Source organism: Anolis carolinensis, chromosome 5, assembly GCF_035594765.1.
Source record: "Anolis carolinensis isolate JA03-04 chromosome 5, rAnoCar3.1.pri, whole genome shotgun sequence".
Lineage (NCBI taxonomy): Eukaryota > Metazoa > Chordata > Lepidosauria > Squamata > Dactyloidae > Anolis > Anolis carolinensis.
In genome coordinates this window covers 51,201,440-51,226,847 of record NC_085845.1, presented here as the reverse complement: position 1 = coordinate 51,226,847, position 25,408 = coordinate 51,201,440, and the positions used below count along the sequence as shown (strand labels likewise).

The following is a 25,408-nucleotide window of genomic DNA, read 5'->3' as shown; positions in this document are numbered from 1 at the left end:
GGCTCAGTAGTACTACATGTGAAAAGGACCTTGGGGTTATTGTTGATCATTAACTGAACATGAGCCAGTAGTGTGATGCTGCATCTAAGAAGGGAAACACCATATTAGCCTGCATTAATAGAAACATGGGATTCCAAGTTAAGAAAATAGTTGCACTATATTCTCTATTGGCCATGCCTCATCTGTGCTTATATCTGAGTGTCTCATATTTATTTACTTACTTACTTCACTTATATATCACTTTTCTCACCCCAGATGGGAAACTCAAGATGGATATATCCACTTAAGATGGATATAGACAAGTTGTTGCCATTCTCTGAACTTGCTCCAAGAATGACAAGAGGCACGAAGAATAAAATCTATGAAAAAGGTTGAAGGAACTAGGCTTCATCTTTGTTGAAGAGAAGACTGAGGGGTGATATGATCACACTCTTTAAATACGTCACGGGATATTTAAAGAGTGTAATCATACAGAGAGAAGGCAGGCCTCTCCTGTCCCAAAAGGTGGGACCAGTTCCTAACTTTTGAAGTTGCTGGGGAAAAGTTTGAAATCGATGGAAAAAACATCCTCAACCACCAATTTGCTATTACAGCAATAGGGTTTTAGACAGTAAGAATGTCCTTCATGCTTCTACCCTATACATGCTGTTTCCAAAACATTCCCATTTGTTCAGTTACCCATTGTGGAGATGCATCTAAGCAACCACTGCGTGACCAAAGCACCTTCCAAGTGTGGCTGCAAACACATAAAGCACTCCTCCCTCTTTTTCTCTCTTCCTCTCTCAAATTTCAAGGTGGTGAATGCAGGCTCTGCTGAGCTACTCCTCTTCTTGAATTGTTTCCAGCAGTTACTCAGAGCTTAGGTACTTCATGTCCCCTCTTTGGGGACAGCTCAATTACAAAATGTTAAGCACATTCCCAACATGATGTCACAGTTCTCTTCATTTAGTAGATATTACAAAGGGGTCTAAATGTTAAGCACTTTCCCAATGTGACATCACAGTTGTCTTCATTTAGTAAACACAGACTTCATGTTTTGAAACGAGAATGAAAGAATACCTATGTTTGCTGAGTTGCCCTTGTCGCCACTCCTGGTATAGGCAAGCTCTTCAAGGCGATATGCATGTGGACCACTTGGTAAATCTACAGAATGAAACACATTGCTCATTTTATTTCACCTACAAAAAAAAACCCCTATGCCTCTCCAAATTAATATATTCATGTGTGAGATTATTATATGCCTTTTAAAAAAAACCAACAACTTTATTCTTGTATTCCACCACCATCTCCCTGAAGGGACTCGGGACGGCTTACACACGGCACAACGTGCCAAAAAAGAACATAAAATAAAACACAATTTAAACAGTTGAATAAAACATATAGACATATTAAACAACAATTTAAAACTCAATTAAAACAACACTCATCAACCAATGGCAGTAAGGTGGCCAGGCTGTAAACAATCAGACAGGGAATGGTATAAGTGCAAAGCTATAACCATGGGATGAGGGCATGTGGTGAAGTGCAAGTTTGCATAATAATTGCATAGACCAGTTAGGGACTCAAAAGCTTGTTGAACAGCCAGGTCTTCAGGTTTCTCCGGAAAGAGGACAGTGTGTGGGCTTGCCTAATTAATCTCCCTGGTGAGGGCAGTCCAAAGACGGGGGGGGGGGGGGGGGAATCACTGAGGCCTTCTCCCTCATCCCCACCCACCACACTTGTGATAGTGGCGGGACAGACAGGAGGGACTCCCTGGCAGATCTTCAAGCTCAAGCCGGTTCATAGGGGGGATATGGTCATGAAGATAGGCAGAACCCAAACTGTTGAGGGCTTTGTAGGTAATAATCTGCACTTTGAATTGGGACCAGAAATTTATGAATGGGTTTTGAACTCTGGATTACTGACATCTTTTTTTGGTACTCTACGTTTCTTAATTTACAAGAAAGTTTTGAAATTTACCACAAAGAATGCCCCTAACAGGCTTGCAGATGTAATTAGTTTGGCACGGCAATATCTTCGTCTCAAACAATTGTTTGCTTATATAACTTGCTTAATCCGTTTTTAGCAATTAAATAACCTAAGGCACTAGAATAACAGAATGCAACAATGTGGTCTGTCCCTAAATAATTGCTTATCCTATTAAAAACAGTAATTCCCCCAATCTTCAGCACATTAAATCATGTTAGATAATTGCGCAAATTATGTCCAAGTTCTCATTCTATGTACTTTACTCATTAAGAAGTTTTACTTTTGTTTGATAACACATTAAAAAAGATTTGATTACTTGCGAACAGGACATTTATAAAGATATTGTTTTATTAATAATTGCCTGTGACTGCAACTGATTAAGTGTACTGTTAAGGAAAATATATTTCAAACATTTGACAAAGAAATTACAGTTGGCCCTTTGTATCAATAGGATTTGCATCCATGTATTCAACCATGACTCAAAAGAATTTGTAAAAAATATTCTAAAAAGCAAACTCTGATTTTGTCACATGCCAAAATGTGTAGGAATACTTTCCTGTAGCCTCCTGCCATTTCACAGATCCTGAGGCTGACTCCAGCACTCACTTGAGTTGTTCACCATTTTATATTGTATATTATGGGACTAAAGTATTCAAGTATTGATATCCATGGGTGTCCTGAGACCAAACCCCAGTGGATATCAAGGGCTTGCTGTATTTCCAGATTTGAGCAATCACTGTATTGACCTGATTTTTTATACATAATATGAGTGGGAAAAATTATTAATGAAGAGTACATTACAAGCAAGGCCTACATATGAAAATATTAACTAAAGAGAAATTTCAACAACAAATAGTACCTTTCATATCTTCTTGAATCTTTTGCTCCTCAGGTGAAATGGGTGCATCTGAAGTGAATGAAAGATCTTCTTCAAATGTTTCAACATGATGTCCATTCATAAATATGTCAATCTGCAATAATATCCTGATTAAAATATTAAACAAGCAAATTGCATTGTAATGCCACACGTACAAAATCAGAAGCCACAATGCTAAAGAGATTGTTAATTGTGTTTGTGGTCAGCACTCCTTTGTCACATCTAACCTGTGTTGTTTTTCATAAAATCTCTGCTGATACAAGCCTGGGATTCTGCAACAGCTAACCAGGCTAAAGAAACTGATGTTTGATGGTGCTATATCTAAAAGACTAATATTTTAACTGCCATTCATAGAAAAAGTTAATTATGTGTGGTTTAATCTAGTGAATAGAGTGTTTAGACTCCAATTCTGACCCATATTTGAGTGCTGTTTTAGCACAGAGTTGCACTGGGTAACGTTGGATCAGCCATTCTCTTTCAGCCTGACTTATCTCACAAGAGTTTTCTGAATACAAAATAAGGTGGAAGCCCCAAGACAATACTGATTTAGGGAAAGTGTTCACAAATGTTTTCACCTTACCCTCTCCTCCAAATTCAGAGGGGGAGAAATCAGCTTACTGTCCATGTCTTCTGAACGCTAAAGGTTTCTAACTTGCGAAGCTGGAGAAACTGAACATACTCAGTTCTGAAGTTTGTACAATTACATAAAAGCCGAAGGAAAGCCCCACTGATCCTTATTCATCAGTAGAACAGAACACAGCTTTACTGCAAACCAAATAACAGAACCTTTGTATTGGGAGCCTTTCTTATGCAATAGGTTTTCCTCTTACAGAACAACTGAAAGCTGATCCAAACATTAAGCGGAAGAAATTATATTGGCTGTGCTACTTTTGACTTCATTGCAATTGAGGGTCAAGATAGGGCAATGAATGTACATGTAGACCTTCTGTTGAAATCACCCTTCCACCTCATGTAAGTTTGGACTTGCACCAAAATCTTCCACACTGAAGGTTAACTGCATATATTTAATATGGAGGTACTTTCAAATAAGCAGGCAACCAAATTTTTATTTCAGTCATGCATAATATCAAACTAGGTCCACAACTCTCACCAGGTGTAAAACATTACTATAGCTGCGAGAACAGAGAGGGATAAGGGTCCTTTTCTCTGGCCCTCAGAGAAGATCCTAAGCAGTTATTGCTTCCAAAAATAGTAAAATTGAGAGAGAACCTGTATTATTATAAGTAAGGCAGGCATACTACTATAGGATGTTGTTGAAAACAGACTCAGATTTTTAAATGTTGCTGCAGCAGCTAGAAGAGACAGGCTACAATTAGCTCTTACCTTGATATTCTTTTTGGGATAAAGGAAAAAAAATGGTTTCAGAACTGGAGAACTGGAGGGAGAGCAGAGGGGAAGCAAATTAATATCAGACAAATGCAATTCAGTAGGTTTTCATGCAATCTTTCAAAACTCATCATAACCCATTGGTCATCGGGAAATGATTTATTTATTTAGTTCTATCCCGCTTTTCTCTCTGCAAGGGGACTCAGAGTGGCTTAACTGAATGTGATAACTGAAAGTATTAGAGAAGATGCATTATTCTACATTCTGAAGACTTAATGCCTTTTGATACCTGCCATGCTGTGGAATCCTGAGAGTTTTAGTTTTACATGATTTTTAGTCCCCTCTTCCAAAGAATATTTCACCTAACTACAAATCCCTTACGTCCCTTATGCTTTTCAATACCTACACAAATCTACTGAGTGATGTCATTTGCAAGTTTGGGTTGATGTCTCATCAATATAAATGACACATAGCTGTATCTCTTTTCTCTCTCTCATTTAATCCCAAGGAAGATTAAAGATTGGGACTCATAACTGGAGACAGTAATGGAAGAAATGAGAATCAACAGACTGAAGCATAATCCTAAAGACTAATAGAAAAGTACTGGGAAATGGAAAATCTGCTGATGTGAATGAAGGTTTATGACATCATTACCCACTCCAGAGAGGTAAGGTATAATGTCTGGGTGTGTTTACTACTATTTATGAAGGCTGAAATAGCATTAATTGCCAGGAGAACATTTTACCAGTTTAGGCTGGTTTGGCACTCAATGTTTACTAGCCATAAGGAAACATGCCTTACTTACCTCCAAGGGCAATACACCTTGAAATGTTTCAAAAACAGAGTATAGTGTTCCCTCACTTATCGCGGGGGTTATGTTCCAGGACCACCCGTAATAAGTGAAAATCCGCGAAGTAGGGACACTATATTTATTCTATGTGTGGAGGAGAGCAAACCACAGACCACTTACTCCAATGCAGTCTATACTTTATTTTAGCAGTTCCAATATACAGTACACCAGCAGAGAAGAATGGAAGCTAAACAACCCTTTTTTTATTTCCAACCCTTCCCTACCCCCCTCCATTTATTTCTCCCTTTCCCCCCTTCCAAAACCCTTTACATAACGCAAAAACCCATAAAACAGCGAGGGCACAAAAAGTGAACCGCGAAGTAGTGAGGGAACACTATTACATAATGTGACAGCTCGAATGTGGGAGCTAGGTACTTAGATGCTATCATGTCTATTAAAACCTAAAATTTAGAATCATATTATCTGCCCCTGGTGGCGCAGTGTGCTAAAGCGCTGAACTGCTGAACTTGTGGACTGAAAGGTTGCAGGTTCAAATCCAGGAAGTGGAGTGTGCGCCCGCTGTTAGCCCCAGCTTCTGCCAATCTAGCAGTTCAAAAACATACAAATGTGAGTAGATCAATAGGTACCACTCTGGCTGGAAGGTAATGGTGCTCCATGCAGTCCGTAGACACCTTGGAGGTGTCTACGGACAACGCCGGCTCTTCGGCTTAGAAATTGAGATGAGCACCAACCCCCAAAGTTGGACACGACTAGACTTAATGTCAGGGGAAAACCTTTACCTTTAGCTATTATCTGGCTACCCAAAAACTGTTTAGACTTGTCAAAGAATTAAGCTCAGAATCAGAGGGCCTAATCTCTGACCCATCAGCACAAGCCATTCGGCTGGTAGATGCTAAGAATAGGACTTTCTTACCGATACTCCCACACCATTCAGATTTTTTTTTCCACAGGGAAAAATATATAGGTTTTTCAATTTTGCTTTTAAAAATAGCCCTAGAAAAAACAATTAACTCCACTTAAAAAGTATTACTTGTTGTTGGGGACATGCATATTTAATTGTAACCTTTCATGTTTCTGTAATTTTGTAAACTGCCTTATAAGTGGGGCAAAAACCTTTTAAATAAGCAGAAAATTAGCAAAACCCTACAAATGTAATGGTCCAGTAAATATCCTATCAGCCAGTGGTTCCTAAAGTTTGATCATCCAGGTGTTTGGGACTTCAGGTGTTCCCAGAAGCCACAAATATGGCCAACTATCAGGAACTCTGGGAGCTGACGTTCAAAATGACTGGAGGACCAAAAGGTTGGGAACCACTGCTACAGGCAAATCACTCCAAGATACAAGAGCCAGCTGAGACTGAAAATAATATTTTAAGTAGTCATTCATCAAAAATATTAGACATAAGAGTATACAGTATATGGATTACTCTGTATGGATGATATCCTCAGAAGTTCCAAAAGATAAAAAAATTGTTGAATTTCCTCTTTAGTAAACTTACACTTTTGGACGCCCTCCAACAATTCCAGTGAGACCAGGTGCTAAATATGGGAGGAAAAAGGAAAACATTCTAAAGGTCGTTTAGTTTCACAAAACTGTTAAATATTTTTCCATATTTAGACTTCAGTAAACTCCAAACCCATCTAATATGTTTTCTAATTTCTTGTATTTCTTACGCTATAATAATACACGATATTTAAACTAAAAATGTTAAGAACCTTTTGACTGACAAAGAAGTAGCATTTCAATAAAAAGGAATACATTTTGGAAAGCCAAAATCTTTGTAAGGTGGCTTTTAAATTTGTTTTCGTAGTTTCAATGTTGTTTTAATATTTTATTATTTAACTGATATAGATAAGAGAGAAATGGATGTATGGATGGATAGTTGACAATTAATGCTTAGGTCATGAGAATAGAACATGAAAACCAGAAAAGAAAAGGTGTTTAACAAGACAAAGTTTTGATCTGAAAGAGTCTTTAGGAATCAGGAGGGAGTAAATCAGGGGTCCATGAACGCCTTGGGAATCTATGGAAAGATTTCAGGTCATCAGATTTCTAAAAGTATGCTGAAAATGACTGAATAGATGTTGCGTTGTGTTAGGTTGTCAGGTATTGAAATTGTGTGAAAGTTGTAAAACATAATTTTAAATAATTCTAACATTTAATTTAAAGACATGTGGATGTTGAGTGTCACAAAACTATCTCCTACTGCATTTTTAAAAGGGGGTCCATGATTTTCACCTGACTGGCAAAGGGGTCCATGGAACAAAAAAAGGCTAGAGTAATTGAGTAGTTATCCAACAATATCTGGAGAGCCATATGTATTGCTCACTACCCCTGCTGGAGCCCCTGGCGGCACAATGGGTTAAACCCTTGTGCCGGCAGGACTGCTGACCAAAAGGTCAGCAGTTTGAATCCGGGGAGAAGGGTGAACTCCCATCTGTCAGCTCCAGCTTCCCATGTGGGGACATGAGAGAAGCCTCCCACAGGATGGTAAAACATCAAACATCCAGGCGACCCCTGAGCAATGTCCTTGCAGATGGCCAATTCTCTCACACCAGAAGTGACTTGCGATTTCTCAAGTCGCTCCTGACACTATCCCTGCTCTAGAGTATTATTATCAACACAAAGATTTCAAAATAACCTACATTTTAAATCAAGTTCTCTGATAACTTTATACAGGTCTTCAGTTCCAAGTGCAATAAAACCGCACAAGGACACACTAGCCTCCTTCATTTATTATATATTTCTATTGCTCTCTATGTCTCGAGATTCACTTTCTGAGTGAGTGCAATGCATGGAGGCACTGTATACCATTTGGAACCTGGGTTTTCCACAAAACTACTACACACGTCATAGAAATAACTTTGCCTGCAAATATCTATTTTAATTGCTCTGTTCACTTCCTCTCCACCCAAAGAGATAAGATATCTTTTCGGATTATGTATTCAAAATAAATGGGGACTGTTCAAGTTAATTTAGAACATTTCTTGAAGTAACGTCCAAAACACTTGTCAACAGTCATAATATTTACATATACTCAGGCACTTTGAAATCTCAAGCTGCATTAACCAGCTGTCATCATGGTGTCAACCTCCGGTCAATTTGATGTGAAATAAGGGTCAGCGCATTAGTTTTGCAAATAAGAAGATCCTTTATATCCACTGAACTGAGCATTTATAAAGGGTAAGAAATGTTCATGTTCTTTGCAGATAACTGGTGGAAATTTTTAACATTCATTTTCCTGCAGTGTTTCAAATGAAGAAATGACAAAGAAAGGACTTTCATTTAATTATGGAGGCAAAGAGGGAGGGATGTTTTGAATCATTTTAATATAACATGGCTTGATCATTCCTTATGGAAAAGAGTATGGCAGATATGCTGAGGAACCATCAAACAACCATTTCCTAATTTAGTAAAATTTAGTAAAACCAAGCTTCTGCTTATCATAATTATGTACTTATTGAAAAAAGCCTTAATTTACAATATAAAAATACAGGATTTATAATCTAAGCTGTCTCCAAAGAGATAGTTCAAAGGGTAGTTCAAAATAAGTAACAACAAAATAACAGAATTATTTCTTGGATGAACTTTTTCTGAAAGTTGTAAGCTTAAAACATGGAACATAATGAAATATAATTCCTGGCTTGCACTGAACAGACTTCAGGAGTATTACTGAACTTGCTAAATTGGTTCTTGAATAATTCTCCTTAGCATTTGGGTATTATTTTTTTTAATTAATTTTCCATTCATCTTGCAACTGAAATATTTGCATACCAATCTGATAATGTTTCAAGTGTCTGGATATGCCCCAAGGCATTTTGTATCCCTTCCATTGTGCCACCAGATTTTCAGAGAGATTTCATTAGCTGCTATGAGAAATCAGATGCCAGACTATATAGGTACTTGGTATAAGTCAGCAGGATTGCCTATTAAAGGAGAAGCACCGTGCATAACGTCCAGGGATCACAGGAAAAGTCAGCAAGGAAAAACACAAAAACAGAAGGAAAGAAAAGGAGAATGTCTAAAAGAATTGCTACTGCAATCACAAGAAGGACTGAGTAGCAAGAAGTGGAGCTTTCCTTTAGGACATGAGCACTGATTCTGCTGGACCACATCTACCTTCCACCCCAATCTTTCTTCACAATATTATGATTTATAATAATCTGTTTATACAGTGTTTTGAAAATTCACCATGCAAGTCAATTTTCCCAATAAGTGTGCCTACAGAGACTAAAGACACACGTATAAACAATTTGCTATCTGTAGTTAAGATTCTTCACAGTAATAATAAAAATAATATACCTGTCTTGCGATTTTCCCTGATTTCCCTTTTCATCCAGTATTTCTTAGCTCTTCAGCAAAGTCTAATCGCAATTTGCAGCTTCCTTTTAAGAAGTGCACTTGGGTGTTTACCAAGATGCTACTCTGATCGCCATTGTTACATCTAAAAGAAATGGGGAAAATAACTGTCCATCAAGTGGTCTAACCATTCCCTCTAGAAAGCCAAGGGAAAGTGTGAATGGGACAAGCGTGGCTACAATAATAGATAGATCGATAGGGATGGATGGAGACAGAAGTATTTATAAGAAAACAAGTTCATTTTTTAGCAAACGAAAGATAAAATTACAACTAATCTAATGTTTGTTTACTCAGAAGCAGGTTTACTGAAATCAGTATGATTGAATCCACACAAAATATGTTCATTGGAATGACACTGTAGATCTGGACCTATTTAGCTTCTGTTCTACTGATGATATCTTTCTAATCTTACATTTATAATTCTTTGACCAATGCTATTACAATAACAACATTAACATTATCAACAAGACTTTAGATATTTAGAATGTACTTTTGTCTTTCAATAACATATAACAGCACATTTATTTAGATGTGGAATGTGTTTTTAATAAATTATTTTTTTACAGGCGGGAAAACAATTGAACGTAAACAGTATCAGTAACACATGTCAGGATGGTTAAATCTGTCTAATCTTAGTAATACTTAAAATCCTATAGATTTTTTGTTGACCCTGTTTATGTAAACACAATTTTAAAGCAATTAATTGTGTGTTTATTATATTGGCCATTGCAGAAATATTAAGAAAAATTGCTCAGCTCTACAAAGGTCCAAGAGAGGGTTTCCACGCAGGCATCAAGACCCATTTGAACTGTTTAATTACATGACAACAAGGCTAATGTACTTCTACCATCCCAAGCAGTATGATTACTTAAGTCTAAAAGACATTCAGTGCAAATTCAGACCCTAAAAGCTTACCTTTTGCTCTAAATATGCATATATTCTTCCTGTTTTAAATGTACACAAATGTTTCCTGTCTTTTATTGTAAAGATGCTAAACTATAGAAAATAAAGGTGTACTGAGTAAATATTAAAAGTCTCTTTGGCTCTAAGTTAGAACCATAAATATTTTTTTTCTTATTATATTACAAATAGCAGCAACAATTAATTCTTTATCCACATTTGAATATTACAGAAGTTGCTATGGTATCAAGACAGATGGTAAGCAAGAAGTGCAAGATTTCATTACTGCTTCGCCCATAAATGCTGCCAATGAGTAGACTGAAAAACTGAGAATGTTGGCATGATGAACCCAAGAAGGGGAAAAGGTTGTTTGGAACAGGGAAATGTGAGACAGCAGAAAAGCAGACAAATATCAGAAGTATAAAGTGGATCAAAAGGAACTGGGGGGGTGGGAGGGGGAGAGATATGAAACAGTGGGCAGGAAACATTAGTTGTCAACTCTTATCCAGGCCCATTCTTCAGCAAACTTGTCTGCAAATTGTAATTAAAAGGCACTGAACTCATTAAAATCATCAGTTACTTTTTCCACCAAGGAAGCACAATTTTTATGGTTCAATAATAGTTTTTAAGGCAAGTTTAACTAATTTACAACGTTGGAATGAGGAAGTGAGGAAGTGCCATCAGAGTGGATGATGAAGCAGCTGCTCCCCCCTGTGGCCAGAATCGAATATCCCCTCAGGAGAAGGTTAAATTGCCTCTGTGTCTGTCTGTCTGTTGTCTCTGTCTCGGTTCGATGTGTTTATGGGCATTGAATGTTTGCCCTATATATACATAATGTGATCCGCCCTGAGTCCCCTTCGGGGTGAGAAGGGCGGAATATAAATACTGTAAATAAATAAATAAATAAATATTTTTTAAAAAAATCACAAATAAAGTAAGAAAAATACAGATAACAGAGACTGAACAGGGAAAGTTTTTAAAAAATTACCCATTCCAGTTCCAGCCGGGGCAATTTCTCTAGAAAAGATTTCCACTGCTTTTTTTTCCTTATGAAGTACAGCAAGCCAAACAACAGCTTCCCGAGGGCCCTGTTTTTAGAACAGAAGTGGGAAAAATACACATAAATATTAAAAAGCAAGTGGTTGTTTCATCTGTATAATATGCAGTATAATTCTTTTAACAACAGAAAGATTATTTGACAGTTAAAATTGAGAATCTAAAATATGAGTCATAAATCATAGGGCACAATAGCGTCTACTGTATATTGAAATCTAATTCTAAAGTGATGAATTATGTGCATCATTGATTATAATTACTAAACCTGCATGTAAAATTAAGACACTAGTTTTATTTGGTTTCTTTGCACACAAAGACATCATATACAGCAACTGTACAATATGGAGCATTAATGCTCAGATTTTAATTTGCAAGTTGGTTCTCTTCTATAAATAATCTAATTTCCTCTAATGTCCCCTACTATAAACTTTTTAATGTCTGGCTTTTCTCACTGAAAAAAAATCTATACAGAAGAGATTCTGAACATTAGAATATGATAATTGAAATAAAGAGCACAATCTCAAGAAACCTAAAGGAAGAAAAGTAAATATAATAATACTTTCTCTGCTTCCTTTTGAGTGGAACCTATCACTGAGCCAACTATATATTCTGTAGAATAATACATTGAGTTGAGGAGTATGTCAAAACAAGGAGGGCTGCTTTTTTCATAGGTTTCGGCCTAGTAAGAAGGTGAAAGTTTACATGTTAATCCAAAACAAAATTAAAGGTAGATTTACTAGAAATATTTTTGTTGGACGTTACAGGTTTAAAAAAAATGGAGAATGGATATGGATTACGTTTCAACATTATAGCCATGGTCTGTGATACCAATGTTTCCTCATTAAGATACTCTACATAATCACATGTTCACCCTTTGTATTGTTCTTTTTTAACAAGAAATACTGATAAAAATACCACTTGTGTTTCTATTTCCTTCGCTTCTCTGTTTAGAACCTCATACACTTTGAATGTGCAATCAACGTTTTCTTTGGCTGTATTACTTATTCCCAGATGAATCAGTGGAGAAGGCAGTAAATGGTTTGATGAGCACAGCAGCCTCTCTGTAATATCTTGGATATATACTCCAAGCCTATTTTTGCTGTCTTTCTCAGTAGGGAGTCTCCAACCGCTATGATACATCTGGGCCTCCTTCGTTAGATTAACATATATTCAGGGATATATTCAGGCACCTCTGGATGAGGGGAATTTAACCACCAATGTAAGGCCGAGAGAGTCAATGGTCAAAATTTACCCTTCACGCAAAGAGTCTGTTATCAACTATGTAGTCCCACATCCACAGTATAACTTCCTTTACCTTCCCTCTTAGGAAAGATATTACTATGGACTTCCTCCTGGCATAGTTTCTATTGTCCTTAGATAGAAAGATATTTATTTATGTATTTATTTATTATGCTACATTTATATCCCGCTCCATCTCACCCCGAAGGGGACTCAGAGCAGCTTCCAAATTGGCAACAATTAAATGCTATACAAACATACAAATACAAGAAATGCATACCTTAAAATCATAAACATTTTTAAAAATCAACATTAATACATTAAGTATTAAAACCACACAGATCCAAAATCATAATCCAGGAGCCATTCCAGTCATGTTGCACTTATTTCATATCTGCCTATTGCACTGATTACTCTCCAAAGGTTTGGTCCCGCAGCCAGATTTTTAATTTATTTCTAAAAGTCAGGAGGGAGGGAGCTGATCTGATTTCACTGGGAAGGGAGTTCCATAGCTGAGGGGCCAGCACTGAGAAGGTCCTGTCTCTCGTCCCTACCAACCGCACCTGCGAAGGAAGTGGGACCGAGAGTAGGGCCTCCCCAGAAGATCTTAACTTCCAACATGATGATACACATGCTGCAAACCCTTCAAGCAATTTCCAAATGGCTAATTAACTCTGGATTTCTTTTCCCCATGACAGTCCTATACCAATCAGTAGTGTGTTTACTCACAAGTGAGTAAAACACTGCTCTGATTAGTTCCAGCTAATTATTTCAAATATTTCTATCGCACTTCTCCTGTATCACGGGGCATATATAAAACAGCAGCCACAAATCAGCAGCGGTAACACCAATTAACAAAATGAATAATCAAACTAAGTATCACTACAGGCTTCCTGCTCATCAAATATTTGTTTTATAAGACAGATTCTACAATAACTTCTAAAATTCACCAGTAAAGGACAATTAATTGCCTAGTCTAGGAACAGAACTATTTTGACTGCACTGTAATCCCGATATTTTCAACTGCCAAACTTCATCACATTGAATAACAGTACTTGAATGGGAGTGTTTATGGAAGCTACCTCACTTGCCCTAGAAAAAATAAAAAGCAGTCTAAACAAACTGTGTGAAAGGAAACAGAGAATGCTAAGGAAAAGAGGGACTTTCTCACCTTGGCATAACCACCTCTGTCTCTAGTATTTTCTGGCCTTTCTATGGACAGGAGTATAAAAAATAAATATTTGTGAATTCCATTTCATACATACCCCATCTATGTTCTGTTTGGCATGTGGTCCATATGTTTCCTCAGAACCTAAAATCTGTAGGTTAACAGCACTGTAATCCCCATATCCCAGTTTATCAAACATAATGCGAGTCCTGAAACAAGAAACATATGTCATCAAAAACAATTTTGAAAGAAGCATTTGCTCCTGAGGCCAATATACAGGTCTTCATTCTGAAGTCCAAATAACATTGAGAAAACAGAAGATGCATATCTTTTAAAGCATTTGTGCTGCTTGTATAAGTGTAGGAATGTGAATTAGTACGGATGTACTTCTAGCTACTTTCTTAATTTATGGATTGCCTTCTGATCCAAATACATTTCTCCTCAGTTAAGATCTGCTGTATCTTTAGCTCAGCTTGAAAATATAGAAGGTTTAGAACTCATTAATGTGCTCTTTTGACCTGTCTGTTTCTATATTCATGGGGCATAAAACTGGTTATAGATACAACAAGAAGTATTTGAGGACAGAGTCAAGTTTCCCATTAGGCAAATGTTAATACTTCTATAGGTTCAGCAATCTGTCACAAATATGATTTTTAATACACAAAACTCTCATTTCTATTACCTTAGATTTGATAAGAAAATACATATTAACACAAACTGAAAAAATAATCAAGATAATGTTAACTATAGGCAGTTCCAAAATTACGAAAAAGTTAAGTTCTGCTGATTTGTTCTTAAGTTGAATTTGAATGTCAGTTAGAACAGGTACATTTTTAAAGTGTAACTCCAGCCAATAACATAGGGGTTAACACCCCCATATTCTTTGTTTCCCTGTCTCTGCCCCTGTTCAGAAGATTTCACCTCACTTTCTGTCCCTATAATTGGATTTTGAAAAATCTAGCTTGTTGTAGAAACAAGGACTGGTGATAAGGTTCAGTGGAGACACCTTTTCAAGAATGAATATCCCCTCCGAGGGGTAGATTTCTCTCACTTCCTGTTGTCTCGCCCTCATTCTTAACAATGAGTTGTTTGAAGTCTGATGTTTGTAACTGCCTATTTTCCTAAAGTAAGGAGATGTAAAACATTTTCATTATTTGAAAAAATATACTGTTTCACTCTATTCCTTTTTTTTCTTAAAGCAGACATTATTTTTTAACTATAATAAACAAAATACAGAAACAGTGTGGCTTCTGATTATACCATCCCTACTCAACAGTTCTCAAAATCACATTTCCATTTGCCTTCTCTGAGAGCAGTGAAGGATTACATAGGAATTTAACCATATATTAATAAAATTTAAGAGATGCAGTTTATTGATTGACAACATTTACATAAGACCTAAATTATTTGGGAACCGATTACTTTAAAAATGATCTTTCCCCAAAGAGGCAGTGCTTCTCATTATGATATAACCAGTTGCTTAGCAATACAGAAAAAGGCCTTCTCTGTGATGGTGACTATATTATGAAATGCTTTCCCCTTTCCCTTTTATACAGAATACACCATGACAAGAGTTAAATGCTTTTGGGGTCTATTAAAATGTATTTTAAAAAAAACTCAGGTACATCTTAATTACCAAATGATAGAATTATATTTTTGTGTAAATGATAGAATTATATTTTTGTAAATTTTATTTGTCTGTAAATTGATTCAAGATTATGGATAGCAAGTGATCTGTATTTTTAATAATTATGGTAATATTTTGATAGTCTGCTTCATGCATTGTTTACAAACACAATGAATACTTGATAATGTGCTTCTGTCACAACACAACCTTTCTAAAATACTTTTAGCAGTTCTTCTGCCCTTTTCTGTTGCTTTGGGGCCTCCCACCGGACAGCAAGCTGTAGCTCTGAATCCATCAAGATATGTGGCATTCACCTGGCAAGACAGAAAAAGATTTATCATTACCTATCCAAACATCCACACACCAAACAGTAATCAATAAAAAATATACATCTTGTATTTGCCATAAGTTGGAAATGACTTGAAGTTACACTACAAGTGCTTAATTTAGAAAGAGAATGGATAAAATATTTAAGCTAGTATTGTTTCTTCTACTTTGCTTCCTTCATTAGATATAAGTCAGCAATTAGCTTTCATTGGGAATGAGGTTCCTTCCTTCTATCCTGGAAATCTTTTAAAGTATTCTTAAAACCGACATTTTCATTTGATTTTTTTTGCGTCAAGATAAACTTGTCTTGCTCTAAATGTTAAAGGCTTCATTCCTGAATGCAGAACATTCTCATAGTATTTGTAACAGTCAGGTAAATGTGTAGATTCTATTAACTAACACCGTTAACTAGATGAACATCATTTTTCTATATTGCTATATGGTTTTACCTGAGACTGTTGGTTATATAATGGCAAAGTGATACCTTCTAAAACTGAATGTCAACAGTGAAAATATTACAATTAAGGAGTGAACTTCAGTGACTCTTGCAAAGTTTCCTCACTACACTACAAAAGCAAAATTGACACCAGAATAATAATGGATTTCCTTGAAATGAAAAAGTAGCACACCAGTATAAAGCAATGTTAAGATCTAATAAATAATTAAAAAGCAATTAAAAACCTTGTAACAGGATGAAGGAGGCAATCCTTTAGCTCCCTGAACCTTCACTGCACCACCTTCAACACCTAAAAAGGATTTTAAAAAGACAAAAATACATTTACTATAACTTATAATGAAAGGCATGCTAATAAGCTTTTGATAATAAGCCGCTACAGTCCAAGTGTCATCTGCTGACAACAACAGTATTAGATGAAGATGAAATTGTTAAATAAGTTATGCTGAATACATGATAATAATTTGAAAATGTGATATGACAAAGACATAGAGGACAGATCTTTAAGTAGATTTCATCCACAAATGAAACATGAAGCCTCAAGTTGTAGTATTCTTTTGGGATGGTAGGGAAGCAGTAGGAGGAGAACTTTTGCATTTATGGCTGAATGCGATGGAATCATGGGAGTTGTAACTTTGCAAGGTCTTTAGCTTTGTGTTGTCGAAGGCTTTCATGGCTGGGATCACAGGGTTTTTGTATGTCTTTCGGGCTGTGTGGCCATGTTCCAGAAGTATTCTCTCCTGATGTTTCGCCTACATCTATGGCAGGCATCCTCAGAGGCTGTGAGGCATGGATAAACTAGGCAAGGAAAGGAAAAAAAATATATCTGTGGAGAGTCCAGGGTGTGACAAAGGACTCTTGCCACACCCTGGACTCCCCACAGATATATATTTTTTTCCTTTCCTTGTCTAGTTTATCCATGCCTCACAGCCACCGGTGGCCTAGGGGATAAAAGCCTTGTGACTTGAAGGTTGGGTTGCTGACCTGAAGGCTGCCAGGTTCGAATCCCACCCGGGAAGAGCACGGATGAGCTCCCTCTATCAGCTCCAGCTCCATGCGGGGACATGAGAGAAACCTCCCACAAGGATGGTAAAAAAAACATAAAAACATTCGGGCATCCCCTGGGCAACATCCTTGCAGACGGCCAATTCTCTCACTCCAGAAGCAACTCCAGTTGCTCCTGACACGAAAAGAAAAAAAAAGCCTCTGAGGATGCCTGCCATAGATGTGGGCGAAACATCAGGAGAGAATACTTCTGGAACATGGCCACACAGCCCGAAAGACATACAACAACCCTGTCTTTAGCTTTCTTTACCAAAGACTGCTCATGCCTCACTAAACTACAACTCCTAGGGTTGCATAGCACCAAGTCACAACAGCTAGAGTGGAGTCAAACTGCATCAATTCTACAGTGCAGATGTACCCAAGGAGACACAGTTCCTGTTCATGTCTCAGTTTGGATCTGATCCTTGTTGCAGCAACATTCAGACTTTTCTATTCAGTTTGCAGCACCAGCATTACTTAGAGCTATCCAAGGTGCTGACTGCTCTAGCTTGGCTCTGACAAATTAGAACTACCCTGACTTTGGCCATGGATTGGCCTTGTGGAAGGGTCCTCCATAAAGGGCACTGCAACCTTTTAGAGCTAAGCCTTCCAACTGAAACAGCATAGGGCATCACCAGCCTGGAAAAAGCAGAGTAGGACAAAACGACTTAGAAAATGCAATAATAAAATTACAAATACATGCAACATTTCATAAATCTGCACTGGAATTCCTAATTTAAAAATTAACCAGAACAACTAAACTTCAGCCCTCCAAGTGTGTTGAACTTCAACTTCCACCATTCTGGGAGTTGCAGTCCAAAACTAAGTATTAAAAGAACCTTTGGCAGTTTCACTTTTTGTCTAACAAGCAATAGAGAAACTACTACTGTATACATACTCATGTATGAGTCTGGAAATTTTAGACCAAAAAAACCCACTCAAAAAACTTAGGTTATCAGCAGTTATAAATATGTAACCACCCCCTTCTCTGGGTAAAATGCAAAAAATGAAAATGTTTGACTCTCTAGTTGGCACGGGTGGTTTTCCCTCTCCATAGAATGATTCTCGGCTTATCTATGGGTCATATCCAAATCCATAATTTTAGCCCCCAAACCTGTCCTCAGTTTTGAGGACCAAACTCCTCATACATGAGTATATACAGTAGATGAATCATGACAAGAAAGACATTCTGAAGCCTCAGCATTTCCTCTCAGGAGTTCCTAATATTCCTGCTCATAAATTTTAAGTAGTCATGAGGATGGAACACTCACAGGATCTATGCATATAAATATAAAGACTAACATGGGAACCATTCAAGAAAAAAAAAACCAAGCTCTAGGTCATAGGTTCCCAAAACATATATATATCCAGAGGTTGTTGAACTTGAAGACCAGGAAACTCCATCATGGACAGAGGTCAAAACGTTTAGAAATTGTGGTGAATCAACATGTGAATACTTTGAATTTGGAACCACTGCCCTAGACCATTTAGGCAAAGATGTAGTTCTCTGGAAACCATGGCAATGAAACAAAATCTGATGAAAATTACATCCCTAAATCATGAAACAGCGATTTGCCTGGTGTCGGGCTGTGGCGCAGGCTGGTGAGCAGCCTGCTGCAATAAATCACTCTGACCATGAGGTCATGAGTTCGAGGCCAGCCCGTGGCGGGGTGAGCACCCATCAATTAATTTTTTTTAAAAAAATAGCCCCTGACCGTTGCTGACCTAGCAACCCGAAAGATAGTTGCATCTATCAAATAGGAAATAAGGTACCACTTATAACGTGGGGAGGCAAATTTAACTAATTTACGACGTTGGAATGAGGAAGTGCCATCACAGTGGATGATGAAGCAGCTGCTCCCCCCTGTGGCCAGAATCGAACATCCCCTCAGGAGAAGGTTAAATTGCCTCTGCATCTGTCTCTGTTCTATGTGTATATGGGCATTGAATGTTTGTCCTATATGTATATAATGTGATCCACCCTGAGTCCCCTTCGGGGTGAGAAGGGCGGAATATAAATACCGTAAATAAACAAACAAACAAATAAATAAATAAATATTTTGGACCGAATGAAATTTCCAAGTTGTATCTAACGGCAAACCCATACAGAGAGTATTGCAATAAGCTACCCTGGAAGTAGCTAGAGCATTAACAACTAATGTGCAGTATAGGAAGTCCAAGATTTCCCCCTTTATCTCAGTACATGCAATCAGGATATTATTCCATTGTTTTAGTACTATATGATTGCACACAAAATTCATGTGGATAGTACATAAAAATGCTACTTTTATTAATATTTTCCCTCCATAATTATTTAGAAATATACAATGTTAACAAAATATATATCGAAGTATAAAAGGATTGTTTGACTCCAGAGTGTAAAAATATTTTGATCCATCAGTTCATGAATGAGAGATAATTTTCATTTTAATATTGTTGGCATTTTAGCATTTTACTAATTTTAATACTAACATGTACTTTGAAACTTTGACTACAGGACAAGCAAAGTCCAAATCCTAAATCCAATTATTAGTCCCAAGTGGAGCAGACCTATTAAATCAAAGAAATTTACAGAAATGTTGACATGTATCTTCCCCCTTAATTCTATCTGGGACCAAGAATAGAATTTAGGCCCAAACAAACAGAATTTTATATTATTTGCACCTAGAAGGTACTTATTTACTGTAAGAGAAAATCAATATAATAAAAATCTTTTGAAAATTACAAAAAATATATACTTCAACTTTGGTGACCTTTATATGAGAAGAAGAATTCACTATGTGAATAATAACTAAGTTCAACCATCTAATTTATCTAGTACTCCAAACAAAATATTTAGCAAAGTAAACAATTAAAGTAGATAGGCCTGCAATCTTTTTTCCAGTGTACATTGTCACGACACTGATATCTAGAGATATTTGAGAAATCTGTCTATTCCCCATCTGTTATATTTCTGGTAGAATAACTAACTGAAAGTTCATGTGAAAGTTCATTTGGAGTTCAGATATGTCATACTGGGCCATTTGCAAACTAAAAGTTCATTTGGAGGTTAAAATATTTTTATTTTTTAAAAAAGGAAACAGGCTGTAAAATCAGCTATTACTTTTATCAGGCAATTTGAAGCAAAGGAACCCTTTGTATGTTTAAACTAACTTTATGTATGTAACCCTTGGACATCAACAGGGGACATTTTAAGTCCCCAAGAGTCATACTTTGTTCCAGAATTCACACAGAACTAGATCTACAATAAAGGCATTCCTTGGCATTGTCACCTGATGAAGATCAAACAACTGCCTCAAATTTCAGCTACTTGCCATATACACAGGCTGTTGCTTAAACAAACAAAACCAGCAGGGATTTTTTATTTAAAAAATCTCAAAAAACAAATTGCTTTGCAATGTGCTAGGTTGGTTCCATTTAGGGAGACTTTAAAAATCTCTTTGAAGACAAGAAATACAAGAAGTGCACAACTCTCCAGAAACAGCTATTGCTGTACTGGCAGTGTCTAAGATTTTTTAAAAGTTGATTATAACTCTTGCTCTGAGCAAAACCCCAGGAGAAAACATGATGCCTCCAGAAATAGACAAATATTTTCCCAAGTGATGGCCCCCAACATTACCCAAGTCAACAATGCAGGTATAATTCCAATAGGCAGGAAACAGAGTATAGTGGTCCCTATTCAAAAGAATGACGGTAAGCAAGGCCCCATTAATTTCACCCTATTAGACTTTTGGATATTGACTCAAAGTTATATAGTAAATACTTGCTAAATTATATACAGTATATATGTAATTGAGTGTGGAAGTACTCAACTAGATTTTTCTGGAAGAAAATATTTTCCCACTGAAGGCTACTACACCTGGAAACATATATGTCAGACAACTGTAGTAAATGCATTACTATTACATTCATTTTTTTTTTTTGTTTAGTAGAAAATAGGAAAAATATTTTTGGACTGTGATACAATTGTTCATAAAAGGACTTCTGTTGATTTACAAGAAAGTCATGTGGAAACAACTATCTTCTTGGAACAAGAAGGAATCAACCATCATCACCAGACACTAACCAACTTACTAATGCCCTGAAAGATCTCTCCAGCTACTACAAAGACCCTAACCCTAACCTGAAACCTAACCCTGCCAAGACACAAGTGTGTGGTTTTCACCTACAAAATTGTGAAGCCAACAGGAAATTGAAAGTTACCTGCAAAGACCAAGAGCTTGAACACTGTTCTTACACTAAATATATCGGCGTCACCTTAGATTGAACACTGGAAACACTGTGCAAACACCAAGCACAAAGTAGCTGCATGAAATAACATCCTGTGGAAACTTACTGATATCATGTGGGGTGCATACCCAAAATTATTAAGAACATCAGCCCTGACCTTGTCTTACTCAACTGTTGAGTATGCCTGCCCCATCTGGCAGAAATCTGCCCACGTGGAGCAAGTGAATATAGCACTGAATGAGACATGTAGAATAATCACAGGATGTCTTAAACTTACACCTGCTGACAGACTTTATAAGCTACGTGGCATTGCCCCACCAATGTGGAATGGGAAGTTGCTGTCAATTGTGAGAGAAATAAGGTTTAACACTATAAAAGTCACCCACTGTATGGCTACCAGCTTCCTTCCAGTAGACTTAAATCAAGGAAAATTTTCATGAGAACTACCACTCCTCTTAATGTTCCTCTAGCAACAGAAAGAATATCCCCCATGGCAACTAAACCAGGAAATCCCAAATGGATGGCCCCCCACGAGGGTCTTCCTCCAGGAGCAAACCAAGAATGGGCAACTTGGAAATCCCTGCATAGACCCAAAAGTGGATTTGGCAAATCAAAAGATAACCTGGCAAAATGGCACTAACTAAAAGAATCCTCCACTTCGTGCAATTGTGGAGCATAACAAATAATTCAATATCTGTATGCTTGCCCACCATGTCCTGCCTCATGCACAGAGGAAGAACTGTTTAAAGCTACAGACAATGTGGCACTGTTGCCCATTTTTGGTCTAAAATTATTTAACTACATGTGCTCCCTTTATTTTATCACTTTTATACTTATAGGCTTATGCAATGCTTTTGACACGAAATAAATAAAACTAACCTGGGATTTCGGTAATGGAAACATGTGAGAAATCACACGTGACATCTGGTAAGATATATTCCTTAGGGTTGCCAATTTCATACACCAACTGTTCCGCCACTGTGCCAAAAGATACCAGGCCTCCTGTGTTGGGTGGTTTTGATACAATAAAACTTCCATCAGCAGAACATTCTACTATGGGGAAACCGATGTTATGCCTAAAGAGTTGAAAAGATTGAATACTTTACCGTTACAGACAGTGTATAAGTAAGGACACAAAGGACAATGAATACATTATGATATTCACAAGGGATAAAAAATATAACACCAGCCATTAAAACATACTTTGGTATTTTAAAAATTACAGGAACGATTCAGAAAAAAACTTTTCAAAGAAAAAAAAGCACACCTCTGAATTATTTTAAATAAGGAAGACTGTAGGAATACAAAAAATAAATAAACCCAGAAATACAGACGGGAAGATAACAAAATGAAAAATACTACCAATTGAAAACGATGGCAGTGCATACACTTGAAGCAACCCCCAAAAGGGAAAAAGAAAGGTAGAAAAAAAGGAGAAACAGGAGCTGCAGCAGCTACCATCATCAAGTTCATCATTAAAAAAAATTAAAATAGGTGTTAATGAATATTAATTCTCCTTGATTAAGGAGAGGAATGTAGTCTCTCACTGTTGTTGAGTGATAATTGTTCTCACCGAGCATTAATTTAAGAGACGGAATATATGTTTATTTGTTCCCTCCAGAAGAAAACTAAAATATGCCATTGACACAATCGTAGTGAACAAGCAGCAGTAGTTGCTTTACCCCAAATACTTGGGTAAAAAATCCTTACCATGGGGATCACAAGATGTGCTGTAAGTTGTTACTTTGTGGACCTACTACAGGTCAAAGGCTTATTTTTTCCACTTGATGCCTTCTTAAAACCAAAGTATCAAGTAGGGCACACATGAATATTTTATAGAATGTCTAAGATGATTATGTGTATTTACCTGTGTTGTAACCCGCCTAAGAAATTATTATTATTATTATTATTATTATTATTATTATTATTATTATTATTGACACAACGACGTTGTATGACACAGCAAACAAGATAGATATGCTGGGTTTCGTTTCACAAAATCACAAGTCGAACACTTCCCAAGTGTCTAGGACTGTGTGATGTATTTTCGGATGATGCGTGCAGATCCCAGCAGGGTGGCCTTTTGCAGTTGGCAGATCGTAATTTTGTCAATGCCTATTGTTTCCAAATGCCGGCTGAGATCTTTCGGCACGGCACCCAGTGTGCCCATCACCACCGGGACCACCTGCACTGGTTTCTGCCAGAGTCTTTGCAGTTCAATCTTGAGGTCCTGATAGCGGCTGAGTTTTTCCTGTTGTTTTTCGTCAATGCGACTGTCACCTGGGATGGCAACATCAATGATCCAAACCTTGTTCTTTTCCACAACTGTGATGTCTGGTGTGTTGTGTTCCAGAACTTTGTCAGTCTGGATTCGGAAGTCCCACAGTATCTTTGCGTGCTCATTTTCCAATACTTTTGCAGGTTTGTGATCCCACCAGTTCTTTGCTGCTGGCAGGTGGTACTTGAGGCATAAGTTCCAATGAATCATTTGGGCCACATAGTTGTGCCTCTGTTTGTAGTCTGTCTGTGCAATTTTCTTACAGCAGCTGAGGATATGATCAATGGTTTCATCGGTTTCCTTGCACAGTCTGCATTTTGGGTCATCAGCTGATTTTTCGATCTTGGCCTTAATTGCATTTGTCCTGATGGCTTGCTCTTGGGCTGCAAGGATCAGGCCTTCTGTCTCCTTCTTCAGGGTCCCATTTGTGAGCCAGAGCCAGGTCTTCTCCTTATCAGCTTTTCCTTCAATTTTGTCAAGGAACTTTCCATGCAATGTTTTGTTGTGCCAGTTGTCAGCTCTAGTTTGTAGTGTGGTTTTCTTGTACTGGTTTTTTGTCTGCTGTGCTTTGAGGAGTTTCTGATTTTTGACTTCAATCAAAGCAGGTTCTTCACTTTGCTTGACACATTCTGCCAGGGCATGTTCTTCTTCTTTGACTGCTTGTTTGACTTGTAAGAGTCCTCTGCCCCCTGATCTTCTAGGCAGATAGAGCCGGTCAACATCGCTGCGGGGGTGCAGGGAATGATGGATGGTCATGAGTTTTCTTGTTTTTCTGTCCAAATTGTCCAGTTCTGCCCATGTCCAGTTTATGATGCCAGCAGTATATCTTATGACAGGTATGGCCCAGGTGTTTATGGCCTTGATGGTGTTGCCTCCATTGAGCTTGCTTTTGAGAATTTTTCTGACCCTTTGTGTGTATTCTTTGCTGACCACAGTTTTCACATGTTCATGCTTGATGTTGTCCAGCTGTAATATGCCCAGATATTTATAGGCCTCTGGCTGGTGACACCTTATTGTTTGGCCATTAGGCATATTTATGCCCTCACTTTCAATGATTTTTCCCTTCTTCAATGCCACTGTCGAACATTTGTCCAAACCAAACTCCATGTTGATATCAGTGCTAAAAATTCGGACAGTGTTGGTTAGAGACTGAATTTCAGTTTCTGTTTTCCCATATAACTTCAGGTCATCCATGTACATCAATTATTATTATTATTATTATTATTATTATTATTATTATTATTATTATTATTGTGTATGACACAGCAAACAAGATAGATATGCTGGATTTCGTATCACAAAATCACAAGTCGAACACTTCCCAAGTGTTTAGGACTGTGTGATGTATTTTAGGATGATGCATGCAGATCCCACTAAGGTGATATGGCAACATCAATGATCCAAACCTTTTTCTTTTCCACAACTGTGATGTCTGGTGTGTTGTGTTCCAGAACTTTGTCAGTCTGGATTTGGAAGTTCCACAGTATCTTTGCGTGCTCATTTTCCAATACTTTTGCAGGTTTGTGATCCAGATGAGCCATCCAGAAATTAGTGCTGAAGTATCGGAAGAGGATTATGATGACAAAGATGACCATTTTCAGTTACTAAATAGATTTATTGGACTTGTAAAGAGAAATGAAATCACTAATTTTTATTAGCTCAAGCAAGAGCCAATGGGCAGAAAGACATTCTCACAAGACAAAAAACCTCAAAGTAATGAAAT

The 25,408-nt window shown here is 37.3% G+C and overlaps 1 protein-coding gene across 3 annotated transcripts in view; it reads right to left on the bottom strand.

Moving 5' to 3' along the window:
• Positions 1–25,408, bottom strand: part of LOC103279026 (uncharacterized) — a 58,974-nt gene that overhangs the window by 13,225 nt on the left and 20,341 nt on the right. For 2 of the 3 annotated variants that reach the window (XR_010006326.1, XM_008111945.3), the window contains exons 9-17: positions 22,287–22,483; positions 16,361–16,425; positions 15,560–15,666; positions 13,823–13,934; positions 11,251–11,350; positions 6,502–6,541; positions 4,190–4,241; positions 2,828–2,939; positions 1,060–1,143 (exon numbers count right to left, since the gene is read on the bottom strand). Coding sequence is in view for 2 of the 3 variants with exons in the window: in XM_008111945.3 (XP_008110152.2) it covers positions 1,060–1,143; positions 2,828–2,939; positions 4,190–4,241; positions 6,502–6,541; positions 11,251–11,350; positions 13,823–13,934; positions 15,560–15,666; positions 16,361–16,425; positions 22,287–22,483 (869 nt within the window). In the remaining variant the exon portion in view is untranslated. Of the gene's footprint in view, positions 1–1,059; positions 1,144–2,827; positions 2,953–4,189; positions 4,242–6,501; positions 6,542–11,250; positions 11,351–13,822; positions 13,935–15,559; positions 15,667–16,360; positions 16,426–22,286; positions 22,484–25,408 lie in introns of those variants that run through there. The other variant, XM_016994080.2, reaches the window with a different exon arrangement.